The sequence below is a fragment of the Triturus cristatus genome, chromosome 7 (assembly GCF_964204655.1).
Source record: "Triturus cristatus chromosome 7, aTriCri1.1, whole genome shotgun sequence".
Taxonomy (NCBI): Eukaryota; Metazoa; Chordata; class Amphibia; order Caudata; family Salamandridae; genus Triturus; species Triturus cristatus.
The window spans coordinates 54,733,165-54,754,836 of record NC_140590.1 but is presented as its reverse complement, the minus strand read 5'-3'; the positions used below and the strand labels follow the sequence as shown (position 1 = coordinate 54,754,836).

The following is a 21,672-nucleotide window of genomic DNA, read 5'->3' as shown; positions in this document are numbered from 1 at the left end:
CAAGCCCGGCATCTCTTGTGGCTAGCAACCTCACCAACCCCGGAGAACCTGGCTACCTTTTGGCTCTAAGCCCCTGGGACTCCCGTGAGTAGAGGCTCTACTCGAAACCTATCTCTAACCCCTGGCAGCAGCTCGGAACCGCAAACCCAGCACACTCTGCACCAGCCGAGCCTGGCCAGTGCCGGAGTGAACTAAGACCCTGAGGACGACCCCACAGCGACTGTGACCCCGAGTCCGGCACCCAAGGACCTCCCTCGACACTCCTGAAGAAGCCTGCAGCCTCAGAACAAGGTGCCCCCCCAACCGCGATCAACAGAGGGTAAGATTTCCCGACACCTAAAGGCACCCCTGCACGCGGCGCCCCACGGCCCCCTGTGCCCAATCCCGGGGTACCCACCTATCCTCCAACTACCCAACTTACCTCTCGAAGTGGTGGTGGCACCTGAAGAGTCCTCGTCCCCGAGCTTGCAGTCTTTTTCTAAACCGGAGATTTCCCATTGAAATCCATTGAGCGCCCGAAGGCTCAAAAGCCCTCTGCACCCAGCGACCCGAGTGGCCCTTGCAGTGAAAACTCTACACCTACCTACTTCCCCACTTGCCCTGAGTAAGTGACCAAGAGCCCAGCTCCCCCAGCCGCGTGGCTTGCCAGTCAGCAGCCACCAAACAAGGCCCCCCTATCCCTCATAGGATAAGATGAAGATAGTCAGCCAGTACCTGGAGACCCATGGGATGACTATAACATTAACTCACCCACAAGCAATGATCCTGACTTACATCCGACCAAACCCTCTCCCCCAGACGACAGTGTAGGTTACATTGAATTGCTGGGTAGGGCTGCCAATTACATATGGTGCAGCTCCACAAAGATCCCCTCGAAGATTTCCTTTTCGAGACCCTTAGCACTACTCAAAAGTCATCACACACTTTACCAATGCTCAAGGGTAGGATCAGAGTTGTGAAAGATATCTTTAGTGATTCTGTCAGGCCACGTATCATTACCCTTAGGGGTAGACAAAACATATAAGTCTGCACCTTCTGAACCAGCGTACATTAGGGGACAATTACCAGTGGACTTGCTAGTAGTGTCTAACGCACGCAAAAGGGCTAACTCCCAAACTACTGGAGATGCTCCATCCCCAGATAAAAAATCTAACCTTCTTGACGCTTCGGGGAAAAGTCGCATCTCGGGCAGCAAGCTTTTGTCGCATATCCAACACACAAGGGTTGCTAGCTAGATACAACAGTGCGCATTGGGATGAGATGGAACAATTGATCCAATATCTACCCCAAGAACACAAAACAAAAGCTGAGGACCTGATAAGGGAGGGACAACTTATTTCCAACAATCAAATCAGGTGCTCCCTGGATGCTGCAGACACAGCTGCCAGAGCAGTAAATACCAGTGTCCTTTTAAGAGAGCACGTCTGGCTACATATCTCTGGATTCAAACCCTAGGTTCAAACCTCTATCTTAAACACACCTTTTGATAAGGAACACCTTTTTGGCCCAGTGGTAGACTATTCACTAGAAAAGATGAAGAAAGACACCGAAGTGGCAAAATCCATTGGGGGCGCTTCAGTCACCACAAGGCCGTGGTTCCTTTCAACGTTCTTTCTACAGAGCAGGGTCCAAGAATTCATCCTCAGAAAATACCTCCACCTACAAGGGTATTAACCAACCCTCTGGCTCTAAAAACTACTTAAGAGGGGGCTACAGAGGAAATAACGGTAAGAGAAGAGGTAGAGGTTCAAATACACGAACCTTCCCCCCCCCCCCCCCCCCCCTCCAATACAAAACAGTGACTCACCTCTCCTTTCCCCCAACCACCTAACACCCGTCGGGGGAAGACTGTCAAATTTCTTACCAGCATGGCAGTCAATAACAGACAAGTGGGTTCGACAAATTATCCGTTCTGGTTACTTCCTGGAGTTCATCAGTACTCCTCCAAACATTCCCCCAAAGTCACACATACTCTCATCGGATCATCTACACCTCCTGAAACAAGAGATACAGTCTCTACTTTTAAAAGGAGCTATAGAGCCCGTACCACTACAACACCATGGGTTGGGCATGTACTCCTTTTACTTCCTAATACCAACAAAGGACGATCCTCTCAGACCAATCTTAGATCTCAGAGAACTCAATTTTTACATACGGTCAGACCATTTTCACATGGTAACACTTCAACAGGTACTACCTCTTTTGGAAAAAAGGCGACTTTCTGTCCACCCTAGACTTGAGACACCTACTTTCACATCCCAATCCACCCTGCTCATAGCAGATTTTTCAGGTTTGTGCTAGATGGCCAACATTACCAGTTCAAAGTACTCCCAATCGGAGTCACCACTTGTGAGAAAGTGGCTCTGTATATACTGTTCCCAAATAGGTACAGGGTGTACAGAGTCCACAGTCCCCAGAGGCTTGGCAGAGGCTAAAGTTAGATATAACCTTACTCTCTAAAGTGGTAGCTTGGTCGAGCAGTAAGGCAGTATCAGAGGACAGTGTAAAGCATTTGTTGTACACACTCAGTCAGCAAATGGTCTGAACTGTAGGCCAATGGTTTATATATAAAAAATATATGCTTGTTTTATTTTAGAACCAACAATTGGAATTAAAATATACTTTCTCAGAATGAGATGCTTTATATAAATACTTTTGCAATATGCAATTGACTTTTGTAAACAGTTACAAGTGGTTGCAATAGGCAACACTATTTTAAACACCATAATGCATTGAGTTCAATGGAAGTTTCAAGTTATTTGCCACAGATTACTTTTAGGATTACTTTTAGAATTCCAGGACTGGATCCTAGATTCAGTCCTGGGTCAGTACTTGGAATCAAGTGATAAAAGTCGACTTAATTACTGTGATGATTTTTAGACAATATTTTGCTATTTTAAAAGTTGACATTAAGAAAATATTTTATAGAAAACAGTCAATGATTCCCTATGGAAGAAAATTCAAGTTGCAGGTATAGTATGTTCTCGTTACTTTTGTAATCCAGTACTGGGTACCTAGACTCAGTACTGGGTCCTTTATCCAAAACAGTTAAGCAATTACGTTTTCAGAAGTTATACGATTTTTAAAGAATATTTAAAGTTTGCAGAAATTGACACTTTCACAGAAAAACAGTCAATGATTTCCTATTGGAGACAATTGGGTTACTGGTAAGTACAGTTGTAAGTATTTTTGAGAGTCAGTGCTGGGCACCAAGATCAAGCACTGGGAGCTCACCCAAGAGCAGGTGAGCATTTTCGTTTTCGTTACTCGGCTGATTTTTGGTGAATATTTTAAGATTTGAAACGTCCACACTTAGAAGAAATTTCAGGAAAAAGCAAGTCAATGTTACCCTATGAAGAAAATTGAGTTATCGGTTTAAAGATATGTACTCGACTGTCAGAGTTGAGGTTCTTGGCATAGACTCAGGGGTCCCCCAGGGTCAGGTAGGTACAGTTGGTTCACCCCCAGCGTCACTATGGCGGCCGGGTGCAGAGAGAGTTAGGCCCAATATTATCCTATGAGGGATAGGGGGGCCTTGGTTGGTGGCTGCTGACTAGCAGGCCACGCGGCTGTGGGAGCTGGGCTCCTGGTCACTTACTCAGGGCAAGTGGGGAAGTAGATAGGTGTAGAGGTTGCACTGCCAGGGCTACTCGGGCGGCTGGGTGCAGGGTGCTTTTGAGCCTTCGGGCGCTCAATTGATTTCAATTGGAAATCTCCGGTTTAGAAAAAGACTGCAAGCTCGGGGAAGAGGATTCTTCAGGTGCCACCACCACTTCGAGAGGTAAGTTGGGTAGATGGAGGATAGGTAGGTACCCCGGGATTGGGCACAGGGGGCCGCGGGGCGGCGGGTACAGGGGTGCCTTTTGGTGTCGGGAAATCTTACCCTCTGTTGATCGCGGTTAGGGGGTGGCACCTTGTTCTGAGGCTGCAGGCCTCTTCTGGAGTGTCGAGGGAGGTCCTTGGGTGCCGGACTCAGGGTCACAGTCGTCGTGGGGTCGTCCTCGTGGTCTTTGTTCACTCCGGCACAGGCCAGGCTTGGCTGGTGCAGTGTGTGCTGGGTTCGCGGTTCCAGGCTGCTACCAGGGATTAGAAGTAGATTTTGAGTAGAGCCTCTACTCATGGGAGTCCCAGGGGCTTGGAGTCAAAAGGTAGCCAGGTCCTCCGGGGTTTGTGAGGTTGCTGGCCACAAGAGATGCCGGGTTGGAGCAGGTTCGAGGGTCGACAGGCCGGTAGGGCTGGGGCCAAAGCAGTTTGTGTCTTCCTCTTCTTAGCAGCTGCAGGGCACGTCTTCTTTCTTCTAGCTCTTTTTCGGATTATGGAATCTGGGGAAGGAAGGTTCAGGGTGCCCCTAAATACTATATTTAGGGGCGTTACAGGTAGGTGAAGGGCAGGGACCCAATGGGTCCATGTCCTGGGGTGGGTACACCCCCTATTCTGCCTCTTTCCTGTAGGAGGGGGGCAGTAGCCTAGTCCTGATTGGGTAGGGCTTCCCATCTTCAAGATGGCGAGAGCCCGGGGATGTGCTTCACCTCGCCTCCCCCACCTGAGGGGTGGGGTTGGCAGGCTGGCACATCCCCTGTCCTTATTTGGGGTTTCCGGCCAAGCTTCCCGCCAGAGTGGGGGGTTGCAGTGGCCTGGGGAAGCTCACAGAGGCGGCATGCCTTTGAAGCTTCCCCCTGCCCATCCTGGGGGAGGAGATTTAGCACCTCACCCAGGATGTGCATTGTTGCAGGCCCAGGAGAGCAGGGGCTCTCCTACCCAGGGGTCCAGCAACATGTCTGCTGTGTGGCAGCCTCAGAACAGACGTGGATTGTGGGTTAGGTTTCAGGGGGCCTCTCTAAGATGCCCTCTGTGGTGCTTGGTACATTAAATCCCACACTGGCATCAGTGTGGATTTAATGTGCTGAGCAGTTTGGTACCAAACTTCTCAGGCTTCAGTGCGGCAATTATGGTGCTGTGGAGTTCGTGTTTGACAAGCTCCCAGCACCATGTACTCTTAAATGGCAGCACTGCACTTACAGGGCTCAGGAATGGACCTGGGTACTGTAGGGGCACAGGGCTCCTGCCTCTGTGCCCACACCACTGGCATAGGGCACCCAGCTAGAGGGGTGGCTGATGTATGCCAGGGCAGTGTAGTTTGTGGGCATGGCACACAGGATTGTGTGCCATGTCGACTCTCTGTTTTGTCTTGTATCCAGACACCCAACCTGCAAGGGCAGTATGTGTGTGTGTGTAAGGATACAGGGCCTCTAAGGGTGGCACAATGAGTGCTGCAGCCCTTAGAGGCCTTCCCTGGTCACAAGGCCCTGGGTACCTAGGGTACCATTTACCAGGGGCTGACATGTGGCCAGGGTTTGCCAATTTGGTTTTGAGGTTTTTGTTTAGGGAAGGAACATAGGCCCTGGGCATTTCAGCAAAATGTGGGGGCATACCATGCAAGAAAGATGGCACTTTCTAACACCACTGTCCCCAGAGTATTGACAAAATGTCTGGCAGTGGTTGCTGTTCATATCAGGAGAAAAGCATCTGTGTTTTCCCATACTTAGACTGTTTCATCAAAGTCAGCACGTACCAACAGTGTCTCAAATACACTTCCATAACCATCGAGTTACTACATCGAGCAGGGTTCACAATCAGTGTGCCGCATCTTTAGCCAGCCAATATTCAGAACTACCTAGGAGCCACTTTAGATACTCAAAAGGCTCTAGCGTTTCCCAGCGCAGCCAGAATTCGCAACATTTGGCTTTGGTTCTTCGGTTTCAGCCCAATCAATCTCTTCCAGCTCGGCCTTACATGCAACTGCTGGGGATGATGGCTTCTTGCATCATGATCGTCCCGCATGCCAAACTCCACATGTGTCCGCTCTAGGAATGCTTAGCCAGTCAGTGGAACCAGTCCCACGGTCTATTAACCGATCTAGTGTTGGTAAGTGGCCGTACTCATCACTCTCTGCAGTGGTGGAACACAAAATCTGTGTAAGTGACGGCCCTTCATAGACCCCGTTCCACAGAGAGTACTGATAGCGGATGTGTCTCTAACTGACTGGGGTGCTCACCGCCAAATCCAACCTCCACGAGGGAATGAAGGCCATCGCAGACTGGATGAAGACCAGCCGGCGGAAGCTGAACTCTGACAACACAGATATTCGGATCCACCCCCTCCGCATGGGACGACTCCTGGTGGCCGGCCACGCTGGGAGCCGCCTGACACCCACCAACCATGCACGCAACCTGGGTTTCATCCTGGACTCCACGCTCTCTATGACCCGGCAAGTTAACGCCGTCTCCTCCTCCTGCTTCAGCACCCTCCACATGCTCCGAAAGATCTACAGATGCATCCCCACCGAAACCAGAAGGACGGTCACCCAAGCACTCGTCAGCAGCAGGCTGGACTACGGCAACGCCCTCTACGCAGGAACCACAGCCACACTCCAGAAGAGGCTCCAACGCGCATACAAAACGCCTCCGTACGCCTCATCCTCGGACTCCCTCGCCACAGCCACATCACCACCCACCTGAGAGAGCTGCACTGGCTCCCGGTCAACAAGAGGATCACCTTCAAGCTCCTCACCCACGCCCACAACGATCGACTATCTTTCTACACCCCGAACCGCCAGCTTCGCTCCGCCGTCCCCGTCCCATGCCTCCGCCGAACGACCACCGACGGCAGACCCAGGACCTGCTGACCCTCAGGAGACTCCTCAAGACCTGGCTGTTCGATCAGTAGCTGCTCCCCCCAACCCCTTAGCGCCTTGAGACCCTCACGGGTGAGTAGCACGCTCTACAAATGTCTTGATTGATTGAGTGATCTACAGCAACACATAGTACAAGGACTGTGGAGTCACCAACAAAAGTTGTTCCATTTCAACCATTTCTGGCCCTCGAAGCTTTTCTAACCCAGCTGGTGGGAAAAACTGTCCTGGTTCGTACCGACAACATGACAGCGATGTATTACATACAAAAACAGGGGTGGGGCAACACTCCCTCCAACTGTCCCACCCAGCCCAGGACATCTGGAGGTGGGCCATTCATCACAAGATCTATCTCCTAGCAGAACATCTCCCAGGAGTAGACAATCAGATGGCAGACCTGCTAAGTCGCCAGACACAGCAAGTCCGCGAATGGGAACTACATCCTCAAGTTCTCCTCCCATTCTTTCAAATGTGGGGCTTCCCAGACATGGACCTGTTCGCCACGCACCAGAACGCAAAATGCCCAAACTTTGCGTCCAGGTATCCACACCCATTGTCCAAAGGCAATGCACCATGGATGAACTGGTCAGGGATATTTGCTTACGCTCTTCTGCCTCGCCCACTCATTCCGTTAGTGATTCGGAAACTCAAACAAGCGTCCCTGACACTAATCCTAGTTGCTCCCACATTGGCACGTCAACCATGCTTCACAACCCTATTGGAACTCTCGGTAGTTCCTTATCAAAAACTACATCTTACGCCCAATCTGCTCACACAGAGCCTCGGAGACATAAGACACCCAGACCCCAGTCAACTCAATCTGGCGATCTGGCACCTGAAGTCTTAGAATTTGGCTATCTTAATCTACCGCCAGACTGTTTGAATATCCTCAAAGAAGCTAGACGTCCTACCACAAGAACCTGCTATGCAGCAAAGTGGAAGCGGTTTGTGATTGTCCAAAATATTATATGCTATTTGTTAATCTACAATGTTCCAATTTAGCATACATGTCCATACGTTTACATCTAGCTGCAATAGCTGCATACCTACAAAAAATACAACATCTATCTCTTTTTACAGTACCTGTCATTGAAGCGTTTATGGAAGGAATCAAAGAGCTATTCACCCAAGATGTCCACCTTCTCCAGTATGGAACCTCAACATAGTCCTCACCAGACTAATGGGTCCACCTTTTGAGCCATTGCACAAGTGTGAACTGCAATTTCTCACATGGAAAACTGCTTTCCTGGTGGCTATCACATCACTCAGAAGAGTAAGTGAGCCTCAGGCATTAACTATAGAAGAACCTTTTTTACAAATGAACCAAAATAAAGTAGTTCTTCGGACTAATCCTAAATTCCTTCCTAAAGACATTTCTGCTTTTCACATCAATCAATCTGTTGAGTTACCAGTGTTCTTCCCTCAACCAGATTCAGTAGCAGAACGTGCTCCACACACATTAGATATAAAAAGAGCATTGCTGAATTACATAGAGAGGACAAAACCTTTCCGTAACAGAAATCAACATTTTGTCGCTTTTTCTCTACCACATAAAGGCAATCCCATATCAAAATCAGGAATTGCAAGGTGGATAGTCAAGTGCATTCAAATCGGCTATGCAAAAGCGAAATGAACATTAACAGTTCCCTGTAGAGCACACTCTACACGCAAACTGGGGGCTTCTATGGCATTCTTAGGAAATGTACCCATAGATGACTTTTGCAAAGCTGCGACATGGTCTACACCTCACACATTCACAAAACACTATTGTGTAGATGTGTTAGCAAGACAGCAAGCTAGTGTGGGCCAAGCAGTTTTACGTACACTATTTCATACGACTGCAACAGCTACAGGTTAACCAGCGCTTTGGGAGAGAAGTGCTGTATAGTCTATGCAAAGCATGTGTTATACAGCTCACATGCCTGGAATGGAAAATGCTACTTACCCAGTGCATCTGTTCTTGGCATGTAGAGCTGTAGATTCACATGCGCCCACCCGCCTCCACGAGTACCTATACCTGTTGCAGTAATGTCTTACTTAGATGCATACATACCTGGACATCTCTTACTACTCTTACTAACTCCATTATCACCCTCTGCGGCAAACAGTCTAACAATGGAGCCAATGCCCCTGGCCACTATCACCGAAAGGAGGAGTCACCTACCTCGTGACTGGAAAGGACTTCTTCGAACAAAAACAAAGTGCAAACATCCGGACCCAACACTAGATGGCGAGCTATGCAAACCATACTGGGTAAGTAGCATTTTCCTTAACTCGATAGGATAACATTGACTGTTTTTCTATGAAAAGTTTTTAAGTCTGGAGTTGGAGAATCTAAGAAATCCTTTAAAACTAAATAACCAAAATGCTTTTACTCACCTGTTTACAGGAAATGTCCCAGTGCAGTATCCAGGTATACTGCACAGTGTAAGAAAAGTAATCTGAAAAGTAACTTACATGGTATTCTACTACAAATCCTATACAAAGTATATGTACTGCATTCTGAAAAGCATTGCATTATCAGTAACACTATTGTAATCAAGTCAAAATCCACTTACAATTGCAATTCAAACTGTTTACAAACTGCATTACTAATATAAAGTATTTATGGCTTACCTGTGCCAGGCTTGCTTGGTTCTAGAAAATAAAATAGCTAAGAGAATATTTTTATACAAAAACAATTGGTCTGAAGTTCAGTCTTTGAGTGTGTGAATTCATTTCCTGACTGAGTGTGTACAACACATGCTTAACACTGTCCTCTGATAAAGCCTTGCTGCTCGACCACACTACCACAAATAGATTAAGGTGCTATCTAACTTTACCTCTGCCTACCTTTTGGGTTCCACTGGACTCTGTACACACTATACCTCACTTTGGTATAGTATATACAGAGCAAGCTTCCTACAATGGGTTTTAAATTAAACTGATTCAAACCTTTAGTTGGCTACCCCTTATGACAGTAAGTACCAGTCCCCCTGCTGAGAAGTTAATCTCAGCATGGCCGTCCATCTCTTTGGTGCCTTTTGCCTTTAGCAGATCTGGCCATCTTTATGCCAAGCTCCAGTTTGTGGCTCGAAGTGTGCAGTGCTCTTTACCCTGTGTCTCTCTACTTGAAATAGCTTACCTCATTGCTCCCCCCATATATGTGCAGCTCGACCCACTTCCCCTTCTTGTTGCTTGTAGGTTATGGAAGAAGAACATTTCCACTTACAGCAAGTGATTGCCAAGTTTACGTCCTCGCAACAAAGTTTCACCTAAGAGCAGAGTGCCCAGACAGGTAAAATCAAATGCTTTGTACAAACAAGCTTTACATTTATTCACTTTGTTTATATGGAGATTTTGCGTTTTTTATTTCTAAATTGAATTTCAACTATGTAACAAGTTTGTTTTCTCTAAATTCTGACTACTAGTGTCCAGTAGCAATTGATTAATAGTGTGTGTTTCATCAATAGGTAACGACAAGCAGTAGTAACTCTGCACATGATTTAGTGCTTGATGAAATGTGTTGTGTTTGGCAGTTACTGTGTTGTGCCAGGTCTCACAGTCTGTGTATTTTGAGTGTAATTAGCTATGCAGTGCTTTTAAGATGATGCATTTGTGGCTGAGGTGGTAAGTGTTTCGTGCACGTTTGGTGCTTGTATCAGTCTACATTGTTTTTTAGAGGCTAAGAAGATTGGTGAGCGAGGCAGAGGTATAGGATGCTCGACAAACGTCTTTCAAGTATGGCATATTTTATTCGGGTTTTGCTTGTTTCAAAACCTGTTGATGTTTTCTAAAGGTCTGATGTGTCCTGCAGGTGCATGTTTGGTCAGGTGTTTGTTGGTGAAGATGTGTTGTAAGGGAGGCAGGTGTTTTGTAGCATTTGTTTTGTATCCTTTGCTTATTTTACAAGACGCACAATCTGACAGTCACCTGTCCTGGCTTTGACACTGTGTTGCCCTTTGACTGCGAGTCTTACAACCTCTTTTTGGTTAGAGGTAAGCCATCCATATTATAAACCATCCGTGAATCCCTTTCTCTCTGTAACTGTCTGAATCATGAGAATGTAAGTGGGAAACTGAGTGAGAACACGTTCGCAGCTCTCTCTAGACACTGTTAACAGCCTGGGTTGCCAACAGCGCTGGGCGTGTGGGAAACGTAGACTCTGTTCGAGAATGTGTTCTTACTTTAATACAGAGGAATACTTACTAAGTAATGAATGTTCCAATGTATGTGGTCACAGAGTTCTAGTTTTGTTTATGTTGGAACCTTGAAGAGTTGGTGCTGTGGTGCCTGGCCTGTAATGTGTCACAGGGTTGTTCCCAAATGAAGCTCCTGTTATTAAAAAAGTGCATCGGAGTAATGACTTCAATTTTGGTGATGAGCTGGCTGAGGATACCAACAATGGTAAAACTCTGTCTTCTCTATTCCTACAGGAACATGGTATGGTCAAAATTTAAGAAAGCTACCTGCTCTCTAATAATACATTGTGTTATTGAAAACATAATGTTCGAGGCATATGAGCTGCAGATTACACACTTGTGCATAGATCGCCATCTGGTGTTGGGCCCAGATGTTTGCAGTTGTTTTTCCTCTTGGAAAGTCTTTGGAAGTCACGAGGTCGGTGACTCCTTCTTTGGATCGTATTGCGCATGGGCTTCGGCTCCATCCTCAGATTGTTTTTTCCGCCATCGGGCTCGGATGTGATCTTCGCGCTCCGGTTCCGAACCGCTTCCAGTTCGACGATCGACGTGCAATCCTCACCCCAACTCGCGGTATTGTTTTCGATAGCGATCTCCCCACTCGACGCGGCTCTCATCGGCAAGAACCTTCGATTCCAGTCGTCGACGACGGCCTTCGGGCCTACCCAAGCTCCGGTCCTGGCTAATGGAAAGGAATCCCTTCAAGAAGTGCCCTCGATGTGGGTCCAAATTCCCCCACACCGATCGCCACGAAGTATGTAATCTCTGCCTCTCCCCTGAACACGATGGTTCGAGATTGTCCGGCGTGTAACTCCTTCCGGTCCAAGAAAACCATTTGAGACCGACGTGTCAGAAGAACCATGGCACACTCGTCGATGGCGATTCCGGACGGCATCTTCGGGGAAGGTGTCGACGCTCCAGAAGAACACCACATCGATGAGGGACTAGTCAGCGCCTCCGAAGCCGACGATTCAGATGTGGAGGACATCACTCCGGCACAGAGGGTCGTGAGTACTAATCTACCACCCACACCCTCACCGGCACCGAAAAAGGCTTCGGTCACGCCTTCGGGCCTAAGCAAGCCCAAAGACACTGCTTCCTACACCGCACCTTCGGGCCCAGGAAAGAAGCCGATTAAGCCTTCCGGCGGCTCGGGCTCGAGCCAGCCCACCGTCGGTGCCGATAAACACTCTTCGACACCGAAAAAGAAAATGGCCTCCGCTTCGACACCGAGCCCCGCACCGAAACACTCGGTGTCGAGAACCAGCTCCTCGGTGCCGACACCATCTTCCGCACCGACAAAAGCACACAAGGCCACCGACACTTCGAAGCCGAAATCCACCTCGGCACCGACCAAACAATCAGACTTTTCCAAGCATAGTTCCAAACAACGAACCAGCGCGGATAAAGCCAAAAAACCAACGGCCCGACGCCTTAGGCACCGACGGACCAACCAACCTCACCAGAACTCTTTACACCGGATCCACTACAAAAAACACTAACCAAGGATCCTAAAACCAGACATTTGATGCTCTCCATCAAAAAGAGACAGCTGGAAAAACCTGCTCCGCCTCCACCTCCAAAGAGGAAGGACTCTGCTACCTCTCCTTTCAGAGTACCTTCCCCACCTCCACCGCCCCCTCCACCTTCCCCTCCTCCACACTCTCCGCCCCCACCTCATCATTCCCCAACACGCTCTCCAGATGATGACGATCAGGGGGGCCCTTATGATGACATAGGAGACATGCCACAAGATTTACCTACAGGGGACTCCACTCCCACAGGCTCCCCAGACCCATGGGACGATTGCAATATCCCTGACATCCCTAACGTCCCACAGGATGATCTCTACCCTTCCAGACCTTCCCCACCAGAAGACTCACTGGGGTTCAACCATCTACTACAAAGGGCGGCACACTATCACGGAGTAGATCTCCATACCGACCCCGTGGAGGAGGATTTCCTCCTCGATACGTTTGACACCACACATAGGACTACCTCCATATTGCCTATGCTCAAGGGAGTTATAAAACATGCGCCAGAGGTCTTTAAAGACCCAGTCAGAGCCAGGGTCATTAACCCGCGCATTGAAAAGAAATATAAATCCGCCCCTACAGATCCCTCCTACATCAGAGGGCCAGCACCACTAGATTCTCTGGTAGTGTCCACAACACGTAAAAGGGCCAACTCCCAAGCGTCAGGCGAAGCACCCCCACCTGACAAAGAGTCTAAACTCTTGGACGCATCAGGCAAGCATACTGCATCTCAAGCTGCCAACATATGGCGTATCGCTAATACACAAGCGCTACTAGCCAGGTATGACAGGGCCCATTATGACGAATTATAAGCCATAATGCAACATCTCCCTGATAAATACAAACCTAGAGCCAACGAGCTAATTCAGGAGGGCCAAACGATTACTAATACCTCCATACGTTGTGCCCTAGATGCAGCAGACACAGCCTCCAGGGCCATCAATACTAATGTCCTCCTCCGTCGCCATGCCTGGCTAAGGATATCGGGTTTTAAACCGGAGGTACAGGCCTCCATCCTCAACCATCCCTTTGACCAGGAACATCTGTTTGGCCCAAAAGTGGATGAGGCCCTAGAAAAGATGAAAAAGGACACAGACACCGCAAAATCCATGGGAGCTTTACAATCACACCCTCCCAGGCGCTCCTTTTGCCGCTCTTCCTTTCGGAGCACATCCAGAGGCTACTCCTCAGACACCGCTTCCACTTCATACAAATCCCCTACTCAGTCCACCTTTACAAGGGGCTACCAAAGAGGCGGCTACAGGGGTAACAATAACAAAGGCAGAGGCAAGACAAACACCGCCTGCTCTGCCACCGCACCTACCCAATGACTTCCCTCCACTCCCCCCAGACCATCCCACTCCGGTCGGGGCAGACTCCAAAATGTCCTCCCTGTCTGGGCTACCATCACCTCAGACAAATGGGTAGCACAAATAATTCGGTCAGGCTACTGCCTAGAACTAATATCTACCCCCCCAAACATCTCACCCTGGCAACGCCCAATGTCACAAGAACATCTAACACTACTAAAGCAGGAGGTAATCTCCCTCCGACAGAAAAGGGTGATAGAACACGTTCCTACCAACCAACGAAATATGGGGGTCTACTCCCTATATTTTCTCATACCAAAAAGGGACGAGACTCTACGGCCCATCTTAGACCTCAGGCCCCTGAACAGATACATACACTCAGACCATTTTCACATGGTAACGCTTCAGCAAGTACTTCCACTGCTTTCCCAAAACGACTTCCTGACCACTTTAGACCTAAAGGACGCTTATTTCCACATTCCAGTGCACAACGCTCACAGGAAGTTCCTCAGATTTTAGTGGACGGCCAACAATACCAATTCAAAGTACTCCCGTTCAGAATCACAACAGCACCACGAGTATTCACCAAGTGCCTAGCAGTAGTGGCAGCACACCTCAGGAGACAACACATCCATGTCTTCCCATATCACGCATGCCACTATCCAGCTACTTCACCAACTGGGCTTCACAGTAAATCACGCAAAGTCCCATCTCCAACCATCCCACATAAAACAATACCTCGGTGCCACCATAGACACCTCAAAAGCGCTAGCCTACCCCAATCCTACCAGGATTACAAGCATTCAGGCCCTACGCGCAAAATTCATGGCACAACACTCCCTTCCAGCTCGAGTGTTTATGCAACTAATAGGGATGGCCTCTTGCATCTTCATAGTACCTCACGCAAGACTCCAGATGCGTCCTCTCCAAGAGTGCTTAGCGCGCCAATGGAACCAGGCCCAAGGTCAATTAACCGATCTGGTGTTGGTAGACGGTCGCACCCATCGCTCTCTGCAGTGGTGGACCACCACAAACCTTTCCAAAGGTCGACCGTTCCTGGACCCGGTTCCCCAGATAGTACTAACAGACGCATCGCTCTCCGGCTGGGGAGCTGATCTATTACATCTCACCGTGCAGGGCACATGGACACCTCAACAAAAGTTACTCCATATCAACCATCTGGAGTTACTAGCGATCTTCTTAGCCCTAAAATCTTTTCAAACACAGATTTCAGGCAAGGCAGTCCTAATCCACACAGACAACATGACAGCCATGTACTATATTCAAAAACAAGGCGGCACACACTCTCCACAGCTCTCTCGGCTAGCACAGAGCATATGGAGATGGGACATACCCAAGAAAATCTTTCTCCTAGCTCAGCATGTGCCAGGAGTCTAAAACACTATGGCAGATCTGCTCAGCAGACAAACACAACAAATCCACGAGTGGGAACTCCACCCACAAGTTCTACACCCGTATTTTCAGATGTGGGGCATCCACAGATAGACCTCTTCGCCACCAACGAAAACACCAAATACCCAAGCTTCGCCGCCAGATATCCACACCCATTGTCCAAAGGAAATGCGATATGGATGAACTGGTCAGGCAGATTTGCGTACGCTTTTCTGCCTCTCCGACTCATTCCACTAGTGGTGCGCAAACTACAGCAACACTCCCTCACACTAATCCTAGTAGCTCCAACTTGGGCCAGACAACCGTGGTACACCACACTGCTGGAACTATCTGTAGTACTGCACCAAAAATTACGCCTCTCTCCACACCTCTTAACCCAGAACCATGGAGAGATCAGACACCCAGACCCAGCTCAGCTCAGCTCAACCTTGCGATCTGGCTCCTGAAATCCTAGAATTCGGTTATCTAAATCTTCCCCCTGACTGTTTGAACGTCATCAAGGAAGCTAGGCGACCCGCCACTAGAGCGTGCTACGCCGCCAAGTGGAAACGTTTTGTTGTCTATTGTCACAACAACATCAATCCCCTAGATGTCTCCATTCAACACATCATAGGCTACTTACTCCACCTACAAAGGTGTAATCTAGCCTATACGTCCATTCGCCTGCACCTCGCAGCCATAGCAGCTTGCCTACAAAACAGGCAACATCTATCACTCTTTAGAGTACCTGCCTTTAAAGCCTTCATGGAAGGCCTTAAAAGAATAATTCCCCCCAGAGTGCCACCCTCACCTGTGTGGAACCTAAATATTGTTCTCACCAGACTAATGGGGCCTCCCTTCGAAACACTGCACAAATGTGAACTCCAATTTTTAACGTGGAAAACCACCTTTCTCGTAGCCATCACTTCCCTCAGAAGGGTCAGTGAGATACAAGCATTTACCATTCAAGAACCTTTTCTACAAATGCACCATAACAAAGTTGTTCTCCGTACCAACCCAAAATTCCTCCCTAAAGTCATTTCTCCCTTTCACCTAAACCAATCTGTAGAACTACCAGTATTCTTCTCGCAACCACAGACCATTGCAGAAAGAGCTCTCCACACACTAGATGTCAAACAAGCCTTACTCTACTACATCGAGAGAACACAACATTTCCGTAAGACCAAACAACTGTTTGTCTCTTTCTCTCCACCACACAAAGGCAACCCCATCTCCAAGTCAGGGATAGCTAGGTGGATTGTCAAATGCATTCAGATTTGCTACCACAAAGCAAAACAAACGCTATCCGTTCCCCCTAAAGCCCATTCTACACGTAAAATAGGGGCTTTAATGGCTTTTCTAGGAAACATCCCATTAGATGATATCTGCAAAGCAGCTACATGGTCAACACCGCACACTTTCACTAAACACTATTGTGTAGATGTGCAAACTAAGCAACAGGCTAGTGTGGGCCAGGCTGTACTCAAAACATTATTTCAAACCACTGCAACAGATACGGGTGGTCGCCGCTAAGGGTGGGTACTGCTGTATAATCTATGCACAAGTGTGTAATCTGCAGCTCATATGCCTCGAACGGAATATGCTAATTACCAGCTTGCATCTGTTCTTGGCATGTAGAGCTGCAGATGTACACACGCCCACCCGCCTCCCCGGCTACCTTTATCTGTTCCAGTTTATCTTATTTAGATACAACACACATGGGCATCTTCACTGTTTATTACTATGCTCCATCATTTCCCTGCTGGCGAAAAACAATCTGAGGATGGAGCCGAAGCCCATGCGCAATACGATCCAAAGGAGGAGTCACCGACCTCGTGACTTCAAAAGACTTTCCAAGAGGAAAAACAACTGCAAACATCCGGGCCCAACACCAGATGGTGATCTATGCACAAGTGTGTAGATCTGCAGCTCTACATGCCAAGAACAGATGCATACTGGTAAGTAGCATATTCCTCTTTAACCAAACCGCTTTTCTGCTAAATTTACATTTGCCACCCTGCGTAATTTAAAGAGTCAACTCAATTATTCTAGCATGGGGGTGCGTGGCTACGCAGCATAGTGGAATGGTCGCTGTTTGATAGAGCTCCGTAGCCTCCCGCGCTAACCCACATATCCGTCCACTCATCCGGTGCGTCTGAAGAGGGAAGTGGAGATCGGAAGGAATACGGAGCACGGGGCTGAAAGAACGAAGCCCATAGCTCCATTCCGTGCAGAAATATCATCTTGGGCAGTCTTCGGCCTTCAGACCTTGAAACGCCGGGTCCTCGAGTTCGGAGGACGTGCCGTGCGTGGTGACGCTGGCGGCGAGAGTCGGCATCCCGCCCCGGGTTGATCGATCCGAACCGTCCTCGGGGCGACAGTCAGCAGCATCAAGGATCGGGAGAGGGGGTCCCCCAGTGAGGCGTTGAGATAACGGTGAGGAGTTGGAGCCACCGACCTCCGTGCTACGAGTCGGCGATCCGTTGGCGGTGTGGTAAATACAGGGAGTTGGGGGTGCTGGGTGGGTTGGGGGAATTTCCCCCCCCCCCCCCCCCCCCCCCTAGAGGAAGGGCTCAGCAAGTTCTAATCGTGGACACATCCTTCGCACAGCAGGGTTGCCAACCGCTTGGGGTCCCCTCACTTCTCCCCGGTGAGTGCAGTGCCTGGGATCCCCCGACACCTGCCGAGGTTAACTAGCAGGGGCATAAGCGGCATACATACATCCCTAATCAGATAAGTGACCCACTGGGCAGAACAGCATTGCAGTCCTACAGAATGGCAACCGCACGGGGCACCAAGACGGCACAATCTAATAGACTGGATAAATACTTGTTTTAGAAGGAGAGTGTACCAGAGCCCTCACCCAAACATAAGATTACTGGGGAGCAGGGGAGTCTGAGTAAAGAACCCACCCTTAAGGATGTTATGGCAGCTATCGCTCAGATAAAAACCTCTCTGGAACAAACAATGGACACCATATCTCTTGAGGTGAACCTAATCCGTACTGATCTCAACAAAAACAATGAATGTTTGAAACAGGTGGAACTCAAGACTAACAGCTTGGTGGAGGATGCCTCGCAACTACAAACTGACTTTCATGGACTGCAGTCTTTCCAGAAGTCCACAGAAACTAAAATGGATGACTATGAAGGGTGCCTCAGGCGCAATAACGTGCGCATACTAGGGGTTCCCAAGAAAATGGAGGGGGGCTCCGTCGACCTGTCCGTGGAAGAGCTCATTCTTCAACATCTAAAACCGAAAGGACTTAGCAACTTCTTTGTCATTGAGAGAGCTCACAGAGACTCCGTGGGTCGTCCGAAACCAGGAGCCCCCACCCTCTCCCCCTCACGCTCGATCCTGGCTAGGATCCTCAATTACCGGGACCGCGACCCAATATTCCAGCGAGTCAGAGCGGGCCTTCCGCTCCGACTTCAGAACGCCGATGTAACTTTCTTGCCTGAGTTCACCCAGATGGTCCAGAAGCAGCAGAGATCTTTTCTGGGGGTCAAGAAAATGCTTAGAGATAAGGGCCTCAAGTATGCTATGCTCTTTCAGGCCAAACTCCGTGTGGAAGCAGATGGAAGGACCTGGTTCGATCACCCAGCGGTAGCAGCGAACTGGTTGGAGACCCGCAAAGCCTGAGGCCGGGATGGGAATGTCGAAGATGGGAGCCCCTGCACTGAAGAAGTGACAGTCTGTAACCCAAAATGCACCAGTCCCCCTTATGGGACGTGGCCGACCAGGTGTGGGTCATCAAGATGTCGGAAGGGACATTCTGAGACTGGTTTCTTTCTATGTGAGGGGCGAGGGGAGAGATGGGGCACCACACTTCCCACTTTCTTCGACTAGTATCATAGTTGGGGCGACAGTCACTCTGCCAGTTGGTATGGGCAATTTCAAGTCCAGAGGGCAGGGACGCAGGGAGGAGGGTGGTTGAGAAGGGAAATTGATTTTGTTTTTTGTTACAGTTTTTACATCGGCAGGCAATGTAAAGGGCATGACTGAAGATTTGCAGTCTTTCATTTGTATCAATGGGTGTTCTGTTGTACCTTTTTCACCGATACGCAATGTGACAGATATGACTGTGGATGTAAGATTTTACATTACTTTTCATGCATAGGCAGTGGGATAAGAGTGCCAAAATTCTCAGCTGGAATGTCAATGGGCTCGGGGACAAGATTAAACGCAGTGTAGTTCTTCAATATATTAGGAAACAGGCCCCTGATGTTGTCCTCCTCCAGGAGACGCACTTGATAGGACACTCCTGTAAAGCGCTGTGCAGATGGGGATATAAACTTGTGGCGCATGCAGGGTTCATTATCAGTTCGAGAGGAGTGGGTATTATGGTGAAAAACACATTTCTCAGTGTGGACTCCACTTGGGTTGATGACCGGGGTCACTATGTAGGTATTACTGGGCCCTGGGAGGGGCGCTCTGTCTCATTGATTTCTATTTATGTCCCACCTAGCCTCCAAACTACTACCTTTCACGACCTCCGCACTGCTCTCCTCTCTTTGCCGGAGGGACTGTTGCTACTGGGAGGAGACTTCAACTCTGTGGGCTCGGGTAACCCCCCACGTGACACGGGGCCTGCTGCTAGATGGCTTCCTGACTTCCTCGAGACAATGGGGTTGGTGGACAGCAGGCGTACATACAACCCTGAGACGGTACAATATACTTTCCATTCCAGGACCCGTCACAGCCTTTCTAGATTGGATTATATTTTGGTCCTTAGCTCTCAAATCTCACATATCCACGAAATCCGACACTTAGCCAGGGGCATTTCTGACCACTCACCGTTATGGGCACATATACTCCTGGATCAGGTACGGGTGGGTAGTGTTGTCCCGATTAACCCTTGCTATCTCCGTAATACTAAAATTCACCGGTATCTCATCGCCACAATGGACAATTACTTCGGTGAGAATGCAGGCACAGTGGACTCCTCCCGGACACTCTGGGAAGCCTTTAAAACTGTGGTCCGGGGAGAAGCTTTGTCCCTTATATCAGGTTACAATAGGGAACAGCAATATGAGGCAGCTACCATCGAGGACTAAATATATCGACTTGAGAGGGCAGTGGAACTACTAAAAACCCCTGGGTCGCTCCATTTGCTGCGGCACAAACAAGAGGAATATAGGGCCTTAGTAACTGAAAAAGCTAAAACGCTGGGGAGAGAGAAACTGAGTAGAATATATGATCTGGGGATAAAGCTGGGAAGCTGATAGCTTGGCCTGATAGACGGGAATGGGCGAGTCGACTGGTCCCTGTCCTCCATGATACCGATGGTATCGGCATCACTGACCCTCAAGAAATGGCAATTCACTTTGCTAGACATTTTGGGGCGGTGTCTAGAACGGTGACTCCACACGACGAGGGAGATTCCGCCGAACTATTGACAGACATAGCATTGCCTACCCTCTCCCTGACAGAACAGCAACTATTAGATAGCCCCTTGACGGCTGACGAAGTAGCACAGGCAATCAGATTGCTCAACTCCGGGAAAGCCTCTGGCCCTAACGGCATTCCCAAAGAATTGTACAAACTCCATCCGGATAAATTGGCCACTCATCTTAAGGCCATGTTCGAAAAAGCAGGGAGAAAGGGGAGTTGCCGATGGATCAACGGCTAGCCAATATTGTAACTATTCATTAGGAAGGCAACCCCAAAACAGACTCTAAATCCTATCGGCCGCTCTCCCTCCTAAATGCGGAACCTAAAATCCTTGCTAAAGTACAGGCTAACCGTCTAATTAAAATTATATCGCATCTGGTGCACCCGGACCAATCCGGTTTTATACCGCACAGGGATCTCTCCTAAAAGCAGGTGAGTATTTTCGTTTTCGTTACTCGGCTGATTTTTGGTGAATATTTTAAGTTTTAGAAACTCCACACTTAGAAGAAATTTCAGAAGAAACCAGTCAATGTTACCCTTTTGAGAAAATGTAGTTATCGGCTGTTGCGTAAGTACTAAACTGGCAGAGTCAAGGTTCTAGGCACAGGCTCAGGGGTCTCCCAGGGTCAGGTAGGTACAGTTGTTACACCCTCAGCGGCGCAGGGGCAGCCGGGTGCAGAGTGAGTTAGGCCCAATGTTATCCTATGGAGGGCAGGGGGGCCTTGGTTGGTGCCTGCTGACTAGCAGGCCACGCGGCTGTGGGAGCTGGGCTCCTGGTCACTTGCTCAGGGCAAATGGGGAAGTAGATAGGTGCAGAGGTTACACTGCCAGGGTCACTCAGGCGGCTGGTTGCAGGGTGCTTTTGAGCCTTCGGGCGCTCAATTGATTTCAATGAGAAAGCTCCTGGTTGGAAAAAGGCTGCAAGCTCGGGGACGAAGATTCTTCAAGTGCCACCACCACTTCGAGAGGTAATTTGGGTAGTTGGAGGATAGGTAGGTACCCAGGAGTTGGGCACACGGGGCCGCAGGGTGCAGAGGTGTCTTTTGGTGTCGGGAAATCTTACCCTCTGTTGATCGCGGTTGGGGGGGTACCTGGTTCTGAGGCTGCAGGCGTCGTCAGGAGCGTCGAGGGAAGTCCTTGGGTGCCGGACTCGGGGTCACAGTCGCAGG

The 21,672-nt window shown here is 49.0% G+C and overlaps 1 protein-coding gene across 7 annotated transcripts in view; it reads left to right on the top strand.

The window, feature by feature from the left end:
* Positions 1 to 21,672, top strand: part of ARHGEF1 (Rho guanine nucleotide exchange factor 1) — an 891,302-nt gene that overhangs the window by 846,302 nt on the left and 23,328 nt on the right. For all 7 annotated transcript variants that reach the window (XM_085615602.1, XM_085615600.1, XM_085615604.1 and 4 more), the window contains one exon: positions 9,875 to 9,968. In XM_085615602.1, the coding sequence (XP_085471728.1) occupies positions 9,875 to 9,949 (75 nt within the window). In that variant the 3' untranslated portion in view covers positions 9,950 to 9,968. The remainder of the gene's footprint in view (positions 1 to 9,874; positions 9,969 to 21,672) is intronic.